We start from the raw sequence: 17,537 nt of genomic DNA, 5'->3' as shown, positions 1-17,537 counted from the left end.
CATTTTCTTAATCCAGTCTATTGTTGTTGGACATTTGGGTTGGTTCCAAGTCTTTGCTATTGTGAATAGTGCCGCAATAAACATACTTGTGCATGTGTCTTTATAGCAGCATGATTTATAGTCCTTTGGGTATATACCCAGTAATGGGATGGCTGGGTCAAATGGTATTTCTAGTTCTAGATCCCTGAGGAATCGCCACACTGACTTCCACAAGGGTTGAACTAGTTTACAGTCCCACCAACGGTGTAAAAGTGGTCCTATTTCTCCACATCCTCTCCAGCACCTGTTGTTTCCTGACTTTTTAATGATTGCCATTCTAACTGGTGTGAGATGGTATCTCATTGTGGTTTTGATTTGCATTTCTCTGATGACCAGTGATGGTGAGCATTTTTTCATGTGTTTTTTGGCTGCATAAATGTCTTCTTTTGAGAAGTGCCTGTTCATGTCCTTCGCCCACTTTTTGATGGGGTTGTTTGTTTTTTTCTTGTAAATTTGTTTGAGTTCATTGTAGATTCTGGATATTAGCCCTTTGTCAGATGAGTAGGTTGCAAAAATTTTCTCCCATTTTGTAGGTTGCCTGTTCACTCTGATGGTAGTTTCTTTTGCTGTGCAGAAGCTCTTTAGTTTAATTAGATCCCATTTGTCAATTTTGGCTTTTGTTGCCATTACTTTTGGTGTTTTAGACATGAAGTCCTTGCCCATGCCTATGTCCTGAATGGTATTGCCTAGGTTTTCTTCTAGGGTTTTTATGGTTTTAGGTCTAACGTTTAAGTCTTTAATCCATCTTGAATTAATTTTTGTATAAGGTGTAAGGAAGGGATCCAGTTTCAGCTTTCTACATATGGCTAGCCAGTTTTCCCAGCACCATTTATTAAATAGGGAATCCTTTCCCCATTGCTTGTTTTTCTCAGGTTTGTCAAAGATCAGATAGTTGTAGACAGGCAGCGTTATTTCTGAGGGCTCTGTTCTGTTCCATTGATCTATATCTCTGTTTTGGTACCAGTACTATGCTGTTTTGGTTACTATAGCCTTGTAGTAGTTTGAAGTCAGGTAGTGTGATGCCTCCAGCTGTGTTCTTTTGGCTTAGGATTGACTTGGCAATGCGGACTCTTTTTTGGTTCCATATGAACTTTAAAGTAGTTTTTTCCAATTCTGTGAAGAAAGTCATTGGTAGCTTGATGGGGATGGCATTGAATCTATAAATTACCTTGGGCAATATGGCCATTTTCACGATATTGATTCTTCCTACACATGAGCATGGAATGTTCTTCCATTTCTTTGTATCCTCTTTTATTTCATTGAGCAGTGGTTTGTAGTTCTCCTTGAAGAGGTCCTTCACGTCCCTTGTAAGTTGGATTCCTAGGTATTTTATTCTCTTTGAAGCAATTGTGAATGGGAGTTCACTCATGATTTGGCTCTCTGTTTCTCTGTTATTGGTGTATAAGAATGCTTGTGGTTTTTGTACATTGATTTTGTATCCTGAGACTTTGCTGAAGTTGCTTATCAGCTTAAGGAGATTTTGGGCTGAGACAATGGGGTTTTCTAGATATACAATCATGTCATCTGCAAACAGGGACAATTTGACTTCCTCTTTTCCTAATTGAATACCCTTTATTTCCTTCTCCTGCCTAATTGCCCTGGCCAGAACTTCCAACACTATGTTGAATAGGAGTGGTGAGAGAGGGCACCCCTGTCTTGTGCCAGTTTTCAAAGGGAATGCTTCCAGTTTTTGCCCATTCAGTATGAGATTGGCTGTGGGTTTGTCATAGATAGCTCTTATTATTTTGAGATATGTCCCATCAATACCTAATTTATTGAGAGTTTTTAGCATGAAGGGCTGTTGAATTTTGTCAAAGGCCTTTTCTGCATCTATTGAGATAACCATGTGGTTTTTGTCTTTGGTTCTGTTTATATGCTGGATTACATTTACTGATTTGTGTATATTGAACCAGCCTTGCATCCCAGGGATGAAGCCCACTTGATCATGGTGGATAAGCTTTTTGATGTGCTGCTGCATTTGGTTACCCAGTATTTTATTGAGGATTTTTGCATCAATGTTCATCAAGGATATTGGTCTAAAATTCTCTTTTTTGGTTGTGTCTCTGCCCAGCTTTGGTATCAGGATGATGCTGGCCTCATAAAATGAGTTAGGGAGGATTCCCTCTTTTTCTATTGATTGGAATAGTTTCAGAAGGAATGGTACCAGTTCCTCCTTGTACCTCTGGTAGAATTCGGCTGTGAATCCATCTGGTCCTGGACTCTTTTTGGTTGGTAAGCTATTGATTATTGCCACAATTTCAGAGCCTGTTATTGGTCTATTCAGAGATTCAACTTCTTCCTGGTTTAGTCTTGGGAGGGTGTATGTGTCGAGGAATTTATCCATTTCTTCTAGATTTTCTAGTTTATTTGTGTAGAGGTGTTTGTAGTATTCTCTGATGGTAGTTTGTATTTCTGTGGGATCGGTGGTGATATCCCCTTTATCATTTTTTATTGCATCTATTTGATTCTTCTCTCTTTTCTTCTTTATTAGTCTTGCTAGCGGTCTATCAATTTTGTTGATCCTTTCAAAAAACCAGCTCCTGGATTCATTAATTTTTTGAAGGGTTGTTTGTGTCTCTATTTCCTTCGGTTCTGTTCTGATTTTAGTTATTTCTTGCCTTCTGCTAGCTTTTGAATGTGTTTGCTCTTGCTTTTCTAGTTCTTTTAATTGTGATGTTAGGATGTCAATTTTGTCTCTTTCCTGCTTTCTCTTGTGGGCATGGGTACATAACGAAGTGAAGGCAGAAATAAAAATGTTCTTTGAAACCAACGAGAACAAAGACACAACATACCAGAATCTCTGGGACACATTCAAAGCAGTGTGTAGAGGGAAATTTATAGCACTAAATGCCCACAAGAGATTTTGAGTTTTAAAAATTTATTGAGACTTGTTTTGTGGCCTATCATATGGTCTACTTTGCAGAAGGTTCCATGTGCTGATGAGAAGAGTGTATATTCTGCAGTTCTTGGTTAGAATTGTTCTGTAAATATCTGTCAGGTTTATTTGTTCTAGAGTGTAGTTTAAGGCCAGTGTTTGCTGATTTTCTGCTCCAATGATCTATCTAGTGCTGTCAGTGGAGTGTTGAAGTCCCCTACTATTATTGTGTTGATATCTCCTTTCTTAGGTCTAATAGTAATTGTTTCATGAATCTGGGGGCTCTAGAGTTAGGTGTATATATATTTAGTATTGCAATATCTTCTTGTTGATCATTTTATCATTGTATAATGACCTTCTTTGTCTTTTTTAACTGTTATTGCTTTAAAATCTGTTTTCTCTGACATAACAATAGCTACTTCTGCTCACTTTGAGTTTCCATTTGTGTGAAATATCTTTTTCCACTCTTTTACGTTGAGTCTATAGGAATCCTTATGTGTTAGATGAATCTCTTGAAGACAGCAGATATTTGGTTTGTGAATTTTTATCCATTCTGCCAATCTTTTTCTTTCAAGTGAGCATTTAGACCATTTACATTCAACATTAATATTGAGATATAAGGTACTATTCCAGTCATCTTGTTGATTGTTACCTAGTACTTTGTTTTCTTTACTGTGCTATTGCTTTATGGGTCCTGTGAGTTTTTTTTTGGGGGGGGGGGCGGTGGGGGGATGGCAGGCAGAGTCTTGCTCTGTTGCCCAGGCTGGAGTACGGTGGTGCAATCTTGGCTAACTGCAACCTCCACCTCCTGGGTTTAAGCAATTCTCCTGCCTCAGCCTCCTGAGTAGCTGGGATTACAGGCGCCTACCACCATGTCTGGCTAATTTTTGTATTTTTAGTAGAGACGGGGTTTCACCATGTTGGTCAGACTGGTCTTGAACTCCTGACCTCATTATCCACCCACCACAGCCTCCCAAAGTGCTGGGATTACAGGTGTGAGCCACCGTGCCTGGCAGTCCTGTAAGTTTCTTGCTTTCAAGAGGTTCTATTCTGGTGCATATCAACTTTTTGTTTGAAGATTTAGAACTCCTTTTACCATATCTTGTAGGGCTGATCTGGTAATGTCAAATTCCCTCAACATTTACTTGTCTGAAAAATACTTTATTTCTTCTTCATTTATGAAACTTAGTATTGCTGGATACAAAATTCTTGGCTGACACTTATTCTGTTTAAGGTGGTTAAAGATAGAACTCCAATCCCTTCTGGCATGTAAGGTTTCTGCTGAGCGTCAGTGTACTTTAGTCCTTCTAAAGGATGTAGATGGTATCTCTAGCTCTTGTATTGGGTGTTGATGGTATCTCATTGTAGTGATAACTAATGATAAGCACCTCTTCATGTTCTTCTTGACTCTTCTTTTATCTTCTTTTGTGAAGTGCGTAAGTCCTTTGGCCATTTTAAAAACAACTTTATTGAGGTATAATTTACATATATACAATTCATCTGTTTTAAGTATACAGTTCAATAATTTTTAATAATTTACTGAATTGTACAACCATCACCACAATCCAGTTTTAAAACATCTTCATAACTCCAATAAGATTCCTCATGCTGTTAACAGTTAATCTCTATTCTTATCCTTAGCCCAAGGCAACCAGTAACCTATTTTCTGTTTCCACAGATTTGCCTATTCTGGACATTTCATACAAATAGAACCATACAATATCTGGCCTATTATGTCTAATTTCTTTCACTTAGCATGTTTTTGAGATTCATACATATAGCATGTATAGTATTTTGTTCCTTTTTATTGCTCAATAGTATTCCATTGTAGGTCATAGCACATTTGATTTATCTACTCATTGGTTAATGGACAGTTGGGTTGTTTCTACTTTTTGGCTATTATGAATAGTGCTGCTATGAATATTTGCATGCAAGTCTTTATGAGGACTTTTATTTTCATTCCTCTTGGGTAGATACCTAGGAGAAAATTTACTAGGTCATATGGTAAATTTATACTTAACCTTTTAAGAAACTGCCAAACTGTTCTCCAAAGTGGCTATACCATTTTCCAATGGCATAGGAATGTACAAGGGTTACTGTTTCTCCCTATCCTCCCCAATATTACTTACCATCTGTTTTTTTTTTGTTATACTCATTCTAGTGGGTATAAAGTAGTAGATCACAGTGGTTTTAATTTGCAAAAGACCTAATGATTAATAATTTTAAATATCTTTTCATGTTTTTATGGGCTGTTTGTATATTTTCTTTGGTGAAATGTTTATTAAAATATTTTGCCCATTTTAAAATTTGGCAATATTATTGAGTTGTAAACAGTTCTTATAGATTCTGAATTTAATTCCTTTGGCAAATATATATTGCAAAGTCTGTGACTTTGTCTATTCATTTTTCAATGGTGTCTTCTGATGAAGAGAATTTTAAAATTTCTATTACATGCAAAATGTTAACTTTTTCTTCTATGGTTCATATTTTTTGTGGCCTGTTTAAGAAATCTTTGCCAATTCTGACTCATGAAGACACTCTCCTATATTTTCTTCCAAAAGCTTTGTGGTTCTAGCTTTTATGCTTAGGTCTTTGATTCATCTGAAATTAACTTTGTATGAAGTGAGGCATAATTGAGGTTCATTTTTCCATATCAGTTGGCACTTTGGTTGAAAATAAAGTGTATTGATTTCTAGACTCTCTATTTTGTTCCACTGATCTATTTATCTATCCTTATGCCAATACCAAACTGTCTTTATCACTGTAGCTCTAAAATAAGTCTTCAGATCTGGTACCCTATGTCTTCCAACTTTGTCTTTTTTTTTTTTAAGGTTCTTTGGCTAATGAATAGAATATATCTTGTCAATTATTATTAGTATTAGTATTAGTATTTTGAGACAGGGTCTCACTCTGTCACCCAGGCTGGAGTGCAGTGGCGTGATCATGGTTCACCGCAGCCTCAACCTCCTGGGCTCAAGCGATCTTCTCACCTCAGCCTCCTGAGTAGCTGGGACTACAGGCGCATGCTACCACACCCAGTGAGTTTTTGTACTTTTAGTAGAGACAGGGTTTCACCCTGTTGCCCAGGCTGTTCTTGAACTCCTGGGTTCAAGTGATCCATCCACCTTGGCTGTGATTACAGGCATGAGCCACCATGCCCAGCCTCTTGTCAATTATTTTAAGTCTTCCTTAATGTCTTTCAATTATGTTTTGTAGTTTTTAGTGTTGAGAACTTGCACATTGTTCAGAAGATTTGTTTCAAGCTATCTAACTTTTTTGATGCCATTGTAGAGGGAATTTTAAACAATTCCATTTTCTGATTGCTTCTTCCTAGAAAACTCTTAATATTATATTATAATCATGCTGAACAATATATGTGGAAATTCTGTTTAATTTCTTTTTATAGATTGGACTTCAATACAAGGAGGACTACTGTGAACCTCATTTTATGCCACTTATTTTTTAAAACCAATTAATACATAGTTTCTGATTAGTAATACAAAAATGCAAATTTTATTCATCTGCAAAGGTAAAGACATAGCAAACAATTTTGGATGGAATAAATTCTATACTTATTTACAAAACTGTACTCTTTTTAACAATTTGTTTATTTATTAGTTTTTGGAGACAGGGTCTCTCTCTGTTGCCCAGGCTGGAGTGCAGTAGCATGACCACAGCTCACTGTGATCTCAAACTCTTGAGCTCAAGCAATCCTCCCATTTCAGCTCCCCATATAGCTTTAGGACTACAGGTTTGTGCCACCACACCCAGCTCAAAACTATACTGTTAAATATAACCTATAATATAAGACAGATAAGTGCTATTATCTGATGATTCTTAGAGAAATAATTTTTCCTTTAAGCAGTAAAAAGTAAGTGTGTATATGTGTGGGGGCCTATATTAAAGACTTTCATTGAATTTCTACTGCTGCTGTAAATGGCTAAGGAATAGCTATAGATATTTGCATATCTACTGTAATGTATACTAAATTAAATATACTTTAAAAACTTCATAAGACATGATAGACCTAGCTTATGGTTGAGGATGTGCCTAATTTTTAAATATTTATTTAGAATTTTAGAAGTCTGTCTTCAGGACAGATGTCAACAAAAGGGCAAATGTATTTTAGTGTTGTTGTTGCTTTTTATAGAGAGTTATGTAATCCTGAAAAAGAAATGAAATCTCTCATAAAGTTAGATGTACTGACATAATTACCACAATCAGTTGATTATGATATCCACCCACTGCTTTTTTGCTTGTGTACATTATGGTTTGTTTAGGGTTTTGGAAAACCCATTATCTGAGCAAGAAGAGCAAGAAAGGATTAAGAGAATAAGTATGATAGAGTAAGTTTCTGAATCTCTACCTCCATCTTCACAGTCTTCAGGGGCTTTGGCTTTCTTACAAAGACGAGGATCCAACCAGGTGGTTGTCTTGGTATTGTGGCTGTAGAATAAAGATTTTAATTAGAAACAGTAAAATAAAGGAGGAGAAAATTATTTCAAAAGTAAAGATTAAAAGTGACTAAAAGACATATTATGGTTGAACATTAATCTCCAACAGGCTCCATTTGTATTCCTCAGATTCATTCATTAACCCTATTGTTCTCAGTCTACTTCAAAATTTCCATAAAGGAATGGTAATGCTAGAGGCACTAACTTGAGAATCAAGAGACTTTAAAGAAGGCCTAAAATGCCAAGTATGGAATAACAGACACTATTTAAGCAGTTAAAAATGTTTCAAAAGGTGGGCGCATAGCCACATACTGTGCATTATCTAGCCAACAATACTGCACTGAAAACCTTGTTTGCTCACTGGCTGAAGTCCTTTCTTCTACCCTTCAAAAAGTACTATATTTCTTGTGTGCCTGTGATACGTAGGTACTGTGTGGGAGCTGGAATATAAAGATAAATAAACATCAGATAGAGCTCCTGCCCTCAGGGACTCTTTAAAATAAAATAGAATAAAATAAAACAAAGAGTTTTAAAGTGGCTGTTTCTGCCACATGCAAGTAAAAACAACAGGTATAGTTAAACTCCGCTCTACAAAACTAAGTTTTCATCAGCATGATCCACACAGGAAAAAAGGGAGGAATAAAAATATCCTGCCCCTGCTTCATTTTATGATATAAGCCAAAGATGACTTTAGAGAGCAGTATCTGTTTAATTTCATTATATGTCATAGTCAGTTAGTTTCAGACCAGGTCACCATGCAGCAGATACTAATGCCAAAATGAAACTATCTCATTGCTTAGTGGACAAACAGTGTGAGTTTAAATATCTGACATACAAGGATATTAAAGAAAGAAAAAGTCATGGAAGAAAATACATAGGAAGGGAATAAAATGTAAATTAAAGTTATTGTTATTATTATTATTATTATTTTGAGACAGAGTCTTGCTCTGTTGCACAGGTTGGAGTGCAGTGGCATGATCACAGCTCACGGCAGCCTTGACTTCCTAGGCTCAAGTGATCCTCCTGCTTCAGGCTCCCAAGTAGCTGTGACTACAGGCGTGTGCCACCATGCCTAACAACTGAAAAAATTTTTTTTGTAGAGAGAGGCCTGGCTATGTTGCCTAGACTGGTCTTGAACTCCTCGGCTCAAGTGATTCTCTTGCCTAAAGTTATTATTGGAATACCATGTCATACTTAACTGAAGTAATTAACTGTTATTAATTAGTAACAATGAATGTAAACAAGTTATATTTCCTGAGTGTGTTTAACATGAAATAAACTCACTAATCTGTACCTTGACCACTCTTAGGAAATGAAGCCAATAGGTTTCAGGGAATTACTCACATCTTCTATACCTTTTGTAACCGCTGAGCTACTTGCAGAGCTATGCAGCCACTGCCAGGTATAATACTAGCTGGTAGAATGTGATAGAAACACTTTTTTGTTTGTTTGTTTGTTTTTGAGATGGAGTCTCACTCTGTCACAGAGGCTGGAGTGCAGTGGCCCAATCTCGCTCACTGCAAGCTCCATCTCTCAGGTTCACACCATTCTCTTGCCTCAGCCTCCTGAGTAGCTGGGACTACAGGCGCCCGCCACCATGCCCGGCTAATTTTTTGCATTTTTAGTAGAGACAGAGTTTCACCATGTTAGCCAGGATGGTCTTGATCTGCTGACCTCATGATCCACCTGCCTCGGCCTCCCAAAGTGCTGGGATTACAGGCGTGAGCCACCGCGCCCGGCCAAAACACTTTTTAATATGCTGAATAATAGCTTATTTCTGTAGAAAAAAGTGAGATTATCTCTAGAAAGTCTATATTACTCATGCTATTAGAGAAATAATCTCCCCAAACTTAAAAGTTTTTGCTTAAAAAAAAATTTTAGAAAATGCAAAGGATGAGAACTCAGGGGCCTAGGAGCCACATAGATTGTTAGGAAACAACAATAAGAACAACAACAACACGAAAATACCTTGCTAAACCCAACTAAAAACTGCCACTTGAGAAAAGCTTAACTTAGGTTCCCATGATCCAAAATTTTATTGTTAAATCAGCAGATGTAGGCAATTTGCTAAAATTTTACCCAAAATTTTCCAATGAAAAGAAATATCCATAGGGGCTATTCCCAAAACATAAGAACTAAAGTCTATAGACCTAGATGAACATTATTTTCTTACAGTTGCATTTTTCAACAGCAGCAGTAATACAGATCAACCATATTGGTTATACCAAACGAAACAGCTTTATCTAGCAGCAAATATTTAACTATATTCTACATATTAACCCTTTATAATATATATGGTTTATAAATATTTTCTCCTATTCTATATATTGCTTTTTCACTCTGTTGATTGTTTGCTTTGCTATGCAGAAATTTTAAAGTTTGATGTAGTCCATTTTTGTCTACTTTGGCTTTTGTTGCCTGTGCTTTTGGTGTTATATCTAAAAAGTCCTTGGCAAATCCAATGTTGTAAAGCTTTTTCCCTATGTTTTCTTCCTTTTTATAGTTTCAGGTTTTACATTTAGATCTTTCATCCATTTACATATATTAAACTATAAAAAGATTTCTTTTTTATAAATTCTTCTCCCTCTTTAATTTACTAACTTAGCCCTGTTTGCAGGGTGAAGTACTGTCAGATTAAATGTCTCATAATCTGTTTTTAAAGATATTTTAGCTACTTCTAATGACTCTACACCTTATTTTGGGGCTTAGTTCTAAAGTCAGCATGAAAGTCAAAAGTCTAAATTTCCCTTAACAAATCCCTTAAAGTTGTCAATAAAGAAGAATATACCACCTGGTTGTACCTGCTTTGTATAATTGTGGTCATGAATGTTTATATAAATGTATAACCTCATCAACAATGTGCAATCTATAGTAAAAAGAACGCTACACATCCAAAGATCCATGTCTTTTAAAAACTAGAATCCTATTTGGTATAGCAAGACGCTCACTCTTTTGGAAGGGTATGGAATTGGGACCATCTGAGGAAACAGATTCAAGACTCCCACTCCAAATTCATTTCTGAGTATATGTTCTTTGAGTGCAGTGCCTAGACCCAAATATTTTAACCGTTATTTAATTGTTATATTCTGTAACTTTACTACATTAATATTCTACCTTTGGGCAAATTACTTTACGATGAGAATTACAGCTACGTGAGAATATAAAAATTCTTCATGATAAAACTTCCAATAATTATTTGCATAATATTATTCTCTAGTACAAACAACATACAATTTTAGGTTGATCTAATATATATGGTAATCAGTATCTCTATAAATATTATATTAATAGTGCTTTTCCATAAAAATAGTGTTTTTTGTGAACTTAAATTTGTACCAATTACTCTGATGATCAGTGATATTTTCTTCCTACATCATTCAACTATATTGCCCGAACACATCAAACTCAAACTCCAGGACTGAAAATATTTAATTCGGATAATAATATGCTCCTACTCATGATGACAATTCTTGAAATCTCATTAAGCTGGACAATCTACCTAAAAGCTTTTTAAAAAGCCAAGCAAAATACCCTTTATTCTTTACATTTTTCACCATTCGTGAACTGTTTTTAATCCTCCTGCTCTTATAAAACCAGAAGTCAAATACACTATTCCTTTATCCAAGTCAAATAAAAATGAAGTGTCAGATTAAATCTGATTAAAAATCAACTGTCAGTTTTATAAAAAATATTTTTAAAGAAAGAAAAAAAATGAGTCTTCTGAAAAAGGTATGTGTCTAAAATGAGGTTTAAAAAAATCTTAAGACAATCCTCAACATGTTAGGGCACATTAGAAGAGATAGAGACATTTGCTTACTCAATGAAGTAGATCATCCCTGTGTCAGTGTAGGCCATTTCCCAGTTTTTGGGCAGTGGTTCCAGAGTCTCATCTCTCATCATATAATTTCTAAAGTCCATGGAGCTATTTGTTTGGTTGTAACTTGGAACAGTCTTCATCCAGTCAGATGACTCAGAATGCCTCTCTCTGTTTTCTGCCATTGTTCAAAACAGAAAGGTGTGAAAGGTGGGTAAAGTTATATTCTTCTTCAAACAGCACCCTTCCTTTCTAAAAAAATTCTAAATACATAAATATGGCAAATTTATTGTCTATTATGTCCACATTCTGCTATAAATTTTAAAATAACCAACATATTCAATTCTTTTCCCCTAGTAATTGACAATTAACTCTGTATAGCATCTCTGATGCTAGTCTTGGAAAGAAGCAAAAAACAACACTAGAATTAATTCAGTATAAATCCTAATAAGCCACAGCAGCTACAGCAGCACTAATGTAGTCCTTTTATGTGTCAGGCTCTATTTTAAGTGCTTTCTGTATGTTAACTCATAATCATCACAGCAACCCTGTGAGTATCTATTATTAATCTCCTTGTTTTATAGACTGAGAAAACTAAGGCACAGAAAGGTTAAGTTAACTTAGTCAAAATTACACTGCCAATAAACAGCAAAGCCACGAACTGAATCTAAGTGGTCCATGCTCTTACCTGCTATACTAAGCTGCCTTGTACACATTTAACACTGGCCTTTAAATAAGTAATTTTTAAAAATTACACTCAATAGAGTTCCTGTTGTTAAATATAATTCTGTTTAGTAATATTAAAATCCTTTTAGAGTCCCAAAGCCCATAATGTAGGTAAGAATACTAAAATTTGGGTACTGTCTAGGGAGTTCACAATTCGTGTACTTAAAACTTGTTTCTAAAACTTAAACGATGCTATGTAATATCACTATAACAACTTCAAATTGCAGGCAATGGCTCAGATTCAGAGAATCTGACAGAGATCTTATGTATCCTTAGATATCCTTCTCTATAGTATTTCAACTCCAACCATTCTTTATCTAACCATGCCCTACTATTTACTACCTTTCACTATTCTTTACCCTCTACCCATTTCCCCATTGCCCTGCTAACCCAACTTAAATTCCATGATGAACCACTATAATTATTCCCTTGTAAATATTCCTGATTCCTTTGCCCTAACCTTACTTCATAATACTGCCTGGCTAAATCAGAACTCTGCTTAAATCCTACTCTCCACCTACTCCATGTCAGCATATGCAGCTGAATACACGCAATATTGACAAGTTTACTTTAAATTCATGATCACTAACCTTACGTGGGCATTTAATGATGCATGATGATCATAGCACATTTCTTTAGTTGATTCACTCTGACATTCTCCAAGACAATTATTTCATACCTTCTTTCTCCTTAAACCATCCACTACTTTTCCCTTACCCTCATCTCATTTGATGACCTTGTGTCTTATTTCACTAACAAAATAGAAGCAAGCAGAAGAAAACTTCCACGAACTCCCACCATCACATCTACACAGCAACTGTGCCCATTGACTCCACCATCTGTTACTATGGAAGAACTGTTTGTACTCCTAGCTAGGGCTAACCCTCCAATTATAAATTATATCCCATCTTCTCTTGCCTACAGCAATTCTTTCACTCTCCTTCCTGCATCACCAATCTTCTCTATCTATTAGATCATATCCAACCACATAAAAACATGTTCCCAGTTCAGTAAAAACAAAATAATTCTCTTTACCCCTTGGCAGCCAACCTATTTCTCTCCTCTTTACACCAAACCACCTTGAAAGAGTTTATATTTGCTACCTCCACTTCCACTCTTCCAGTTCTCTCTGGACCTCACTCCAACAAGGCTTTTGAATTCCTATCATTAAACTATTCTTATCGAGGTCATCAATAACCTCTACATTGCTAAATCCAATGATCATTTCTCAGTTCCATCCTACTTATCAGCAGCATCTGATCACTTTCTTCCTTGCACATTCAATAACCTCCTAACTGGTATCCCAGTTAGGGTATTTTGCCCATGTCCTCGTTTTGCCTATTCTCAATACAGTAGTCAGAATAAGCCTGTTAAAAACTGTTGTACCATGTTACTCTTTGAATCAAAACCCCATAATCGTTTCTCATTTCAGAATAAAAATCAAAATTCTTCCAATGACCTACAAGATGCTTTATTATATGCATTCTTCCCTCCTCATGCCCATCATTATCTAAATGATCTTATTGGTTACTATTCTATTCTATTGCCTTCCATCACTCTGCTCCAACCACATAGAATGCATTGTCCACATTGTATCCAACCACTCTGGTTTCCTTGCTATTGCCTGAATATTCTAGGTATGTTCCCATCTCTGGGCATTTGTACCTCCAGTTCTGTCTGTCTAGAATGCTCTTCTCCCAGATATCCTGAGTTTACTCACTTGATTCTTTCAAGTCTTTTCTTCCACACTATCTAAAATTGCAAACCTTGACCACCACATCTTACCACCTCCTGCTCTGCTTCATTTTTCTCTGTAGCACCATCTAACACACCATGTATGTTATTCATTTAAGTTGGCCAGTTCTGTCTCTCCCACCAGAAAGTATAGTTCATTACAGGTTTTTGTCCGTTTTGTTCACTGCTTTATTGCTAGCATTTAGCACAATGGCATTTAGTATTCTAGTAAGTGCTCACTACATATTTGTTGAATAAATAAATGAATCAAACACATGATTTATTTTGTATGCAGAAAAAATGATAGAAATTAAAAGGTACCTAATGGAAAAATCAATCAGGAAAGGAGTTACATTCTTGGGAAATAACCATGTTGGAGAAAAGTAAAAGCAAGTACATGATCTATAACACTTTTCTTAATATAGTTCCAAGCAATTGAATAAAGGCGTTTGCTTAATAGCCAATGACTTGGGAAGATGTTCTTTATATAAAACCATTTCTTAGAAAAAAAATTATTATTACGTAACATATGTTATTGTACATGGCCATTTTAACATTCTTTTGGGTTATTTCTTCAGCAAGATATAAAATAATAAACATACTGGTGTGCACAAATAAACCTCTACCTATCCTCTCCTCATTTCTACTCCCAAACAATTTTCTGATTTTTCAAGGCAGGGATTCCAAAGCGATACACAGGCTGGGCACGGTGGCTCACGCCTGTAATCCCAGCACTCTGGGAGGTCAAGGCAGGCGGATCACCAGAGGCCAGGAGTTCGAGACCAGCCTGGCCAACATGGCGAAACCCTGTCTCTACTAAAAATACAAAAATTATCTGGGCAGGGTGGCACATGCCTGTAATCCTAGCTACTTAGGAGGCTGAGACATGAGAATTGTGTGAGCCTAGGAGACAGATTACAGTGAGCCAAGATCGCACCACTGCACTCCTGCTTGAGCAACAGAGGGAGACTCTGTGTCAAAACAAACAAACAAACAAATAAACAAAAAACAACAAAAGCAACACACAAAGCATATTTCCCCAACTTTGATTAGTTAACTAACAACTACAGTTCATACTTATTCAGAAGGTGAATTCTGTTTGTAGGCAGGTGCTTTGTATTTTTTCACTTAAATGTCCTGTATATTTTCTACGACAAAGAAATATGTAATTCAATGTAAGTGTCCTATGGTATCTATACATAAGAGGTAGTATACGAACTGCCTCCCACACACCCTTGGATATATTCCCTTTAAATATTAACATCAAAGAGTATATAACATCAGTTTAACAAGTGACTTACATGAAGCATCAACTATAGAGATTACAAACAAGTTTACCGCTAAAAGAACTGCAGTGATCAATTAAAGGCTCTGTATTAGGAAGTAAAAAAAGAACATTTTCTTTTCCCTTAAATCAAGAACATATAAATTCCCATATTGGGAAAGATTCATGGTCTCCAATCCTACTGTTTAGCATTTTTAAATGCAAACAGACTTAATTTTGTGGGATAGCAAAGCTGATATCAACATTAAAAGGCTCAACGGTGTGATGAGTTCCCTTAGGAACTCCTAAAAATTAGATGTGAATTCACCTAAACCTTTTAAAACCTGTTTTTAGTATTTACATTTAAATACATTGGGGTAATCCATTTAACATTAAACATATTATGTGAAAGATAGGACTATAAAACAGAACTCACATTCTGGAGTGGGACATAAACAATGAATGTATTAACTCAATAAATATACATATCACATTTTAATAATTGATGAAGAAAAAGATTAGGGTGCTTTGGGAAAATGATAAGGAAATGTGTTCTGCAAATTTGAGGATTTCAGTTCCTATTACATGCCAGGCATGTTTTTGATGGAAGGGATAGAACAGTAAACAAAAAAAGGAAAACTCCAGCCCTATGAAGTTTACATTCTAGTGTTCTGAATGGAATTTTTGCAATGAATACCATTGAATAAGCTCAGCTGTGATTCTATGGTTTCCTAGTTATACTCTCAGTTATAAGTCTAATAACCCTCTAAGCAATCACCACATTAATTAGGGCTACTCAAAAGGAGCAGATTCTTCACCACTGAATTTCTGTTGGTTTTACATTTAATGAAGGGTCTCATATTTGAAATTTTTCTTTGAGTGAATCCAAAATTTAAATTCAAAATATTATAAACCAACCTTTTAGATAATTTTTATCAGCATACTTTCAAGCCCTATTTACTTTGTTTAGGCTGAAGTCTACATTCTAAAACATCCATATATTTTTTACATCCTGTAAAGTAAGACATAGGCCAACAAGACTCCCATATTGCAACATCAGAGGCAAATCTCAAATATTTTAAACAGCAGGGTAATGGCATATATTTTATTACTAATGATAGTTTATCATTGATTTATTCAAATTGGGACAACTCACTTTAGCTTATAGGATGGTCTACAGAAATACACTTTGCTCCACATACAACCTTTACAAAAAAATTAAAATCCCATCACTTGCTCTCCATATGCTTTGTAAAAAATTTTAGTGCTTTTAATTCAACGTAATAGTAAAATCAATCTAGAAGATCAGTTAGAAGTTGTTCATCTATTTACAAACCTGCGTTTCCACTGCCATTAATAGCTTCCTTGTCCTCATCTTCTTCCTCTTCAGGAAGAGAGCTATCCATTCTTTCCATCTTGCTGACAGACGTAGTTCGTTTTCTTTGAGATTCTGCATCAAACTCATTATCAAAGAGGACTTGATCAACTGGATCTGGCTGAAAAGGGCTGGGTTCTGCTGGAGGCTTGGGAGTTCCATAGAAGTTTCCTGAAGTGAATAAAATAGCAGCTGAAATTACTAATGTTGAAGTGAGAGTCAGAGCAATTTGACCTAGTGTATGTCTCTGCCCTGTTTTTCACAAAGAAGTTTTGAAATATCTATCATAGGGGTGGGCATGGTGGCTCACACTTGTAATCCCAGCACTCTGGGAGGTCGAGATGGGTGAATCATTTGAGGTCAGGAGTTTCAGATCAGCTTGGCCAACATGGCAAAACCCATCTCTACTAAAAATACAAAAATTAGCCAGGTATGGTGGCACATGCCTGTGAATCCCAGTTACTCGGGAGACTGAGGCAGGAAAATCACTTGAATCTAGGAGGCAGAGGTTCCAATGAGCTGAGATTGCGCCACTACACTCCAGCCTGGGTGACAGAGACTCTGCCTAAAAAAAAAAAAAAAAAAAAAAATTGAAATATCTACCATTGGCCAAAAGGAGGCCAAAGCGCTCAAAGCACTCATCTTACGAGAAGAGAGAGCAGAAATAGGGGACAGAACTAATTTCTCAAGTGCTCTTCACATATATTATCTAATATCTTAATACTATTTGTTTAAGGCCAGGAAGTTGACTGTATGTAAGTAGATTATTCATTCCTACAGGGATTGCCTTACATGGGTTCTGAATTAGGACATAATTTGTGAATTTAAATGCATTGATGCTGTCATGTAAGACTAATTGGCATAAAAGGTGGGGGTAAATGAGGATAAAACTAACTGAAATAATTTTGTTCTAATGTGTAACATAATGAACTATTTTGGTAAAATGAGGAAGTATGTAGGTAAAGGTTAAGCTAAGAACTAACCAGATCATATAAAAATGTAGGCTTTTTATGTAAGGGTAATTTTTAAAAGTTTTTCTGAGCATTCTATTATTTTATCTGACAATTTATTGAACAATCAGAGACATTAGCAGGATAATTCAGTATTGGCTTACTCTCAGGAAAGCAAGAAATACTTTAATTTTCTCTTGAGAATCTGTAATTTTTGCAGTAAAAATAAATGTTCCAGAAAAGAATGAAAACAATTGAGTATCTTCTCAATTTGTCATGCAGTTCCCACTAGGCCGCCAAATAATA

The 17,537-nt window shown here is 35.8% G+C and overlaps 1 protein-coding gene across 3 annotated transcripts in view; it reads right to left on the bottom strand.

The window, feature by feature from the left end:
- MAGI3 (membrane associated guanylate kinase, WW and PDZ domain containing 3) overlaps positions 1-17,537 on the bottom strand; it is a 293,182-nt gene that overhangs the window by 90,106 nt on the left and 185,539 nt on the right. For all 3 annotated transcript variants that reach the window (XM_024347852.2, XM_063814730.1, XM_024347856.3), the window contains exons 4-6: positions 16,243-16,452; positions 11,186-11,360; positions 7,281-7,360 (exon numbers count right to left, since the gene is read on the bottom strand). In XM_024347852.2, the coding sequence (XP_024203620.2) occupies positions 7,281-7,360; positions 11,186-11,360; positions 16,243-16,452 (465 nt within the window). The remainder of the gene's footprint in view (positions 1-7,280; positions 7,361-11,185; positions 11,361-16,242; positions 16,453-17,537) is intronic.

The sequence above is a fragment of the Pan troglodytes genome, chromosome 1, assembly GCF_028858775.2.
Source record: "Pan troglodytes isolate AG18354 chromosome 1, NHGRI_mPanTro3-v2.0_pri, whole genome shotgun sequence".
NCBI lineage: Eukaryota > Metazoa > Chordata > Mammalia > Primates > Hominidae > Pan > Pan troglodytes.
Note: the sequence above shows the minus strand (reverse complement) of the source record. Positions and strands in the feature narration are given on the sequence as shown.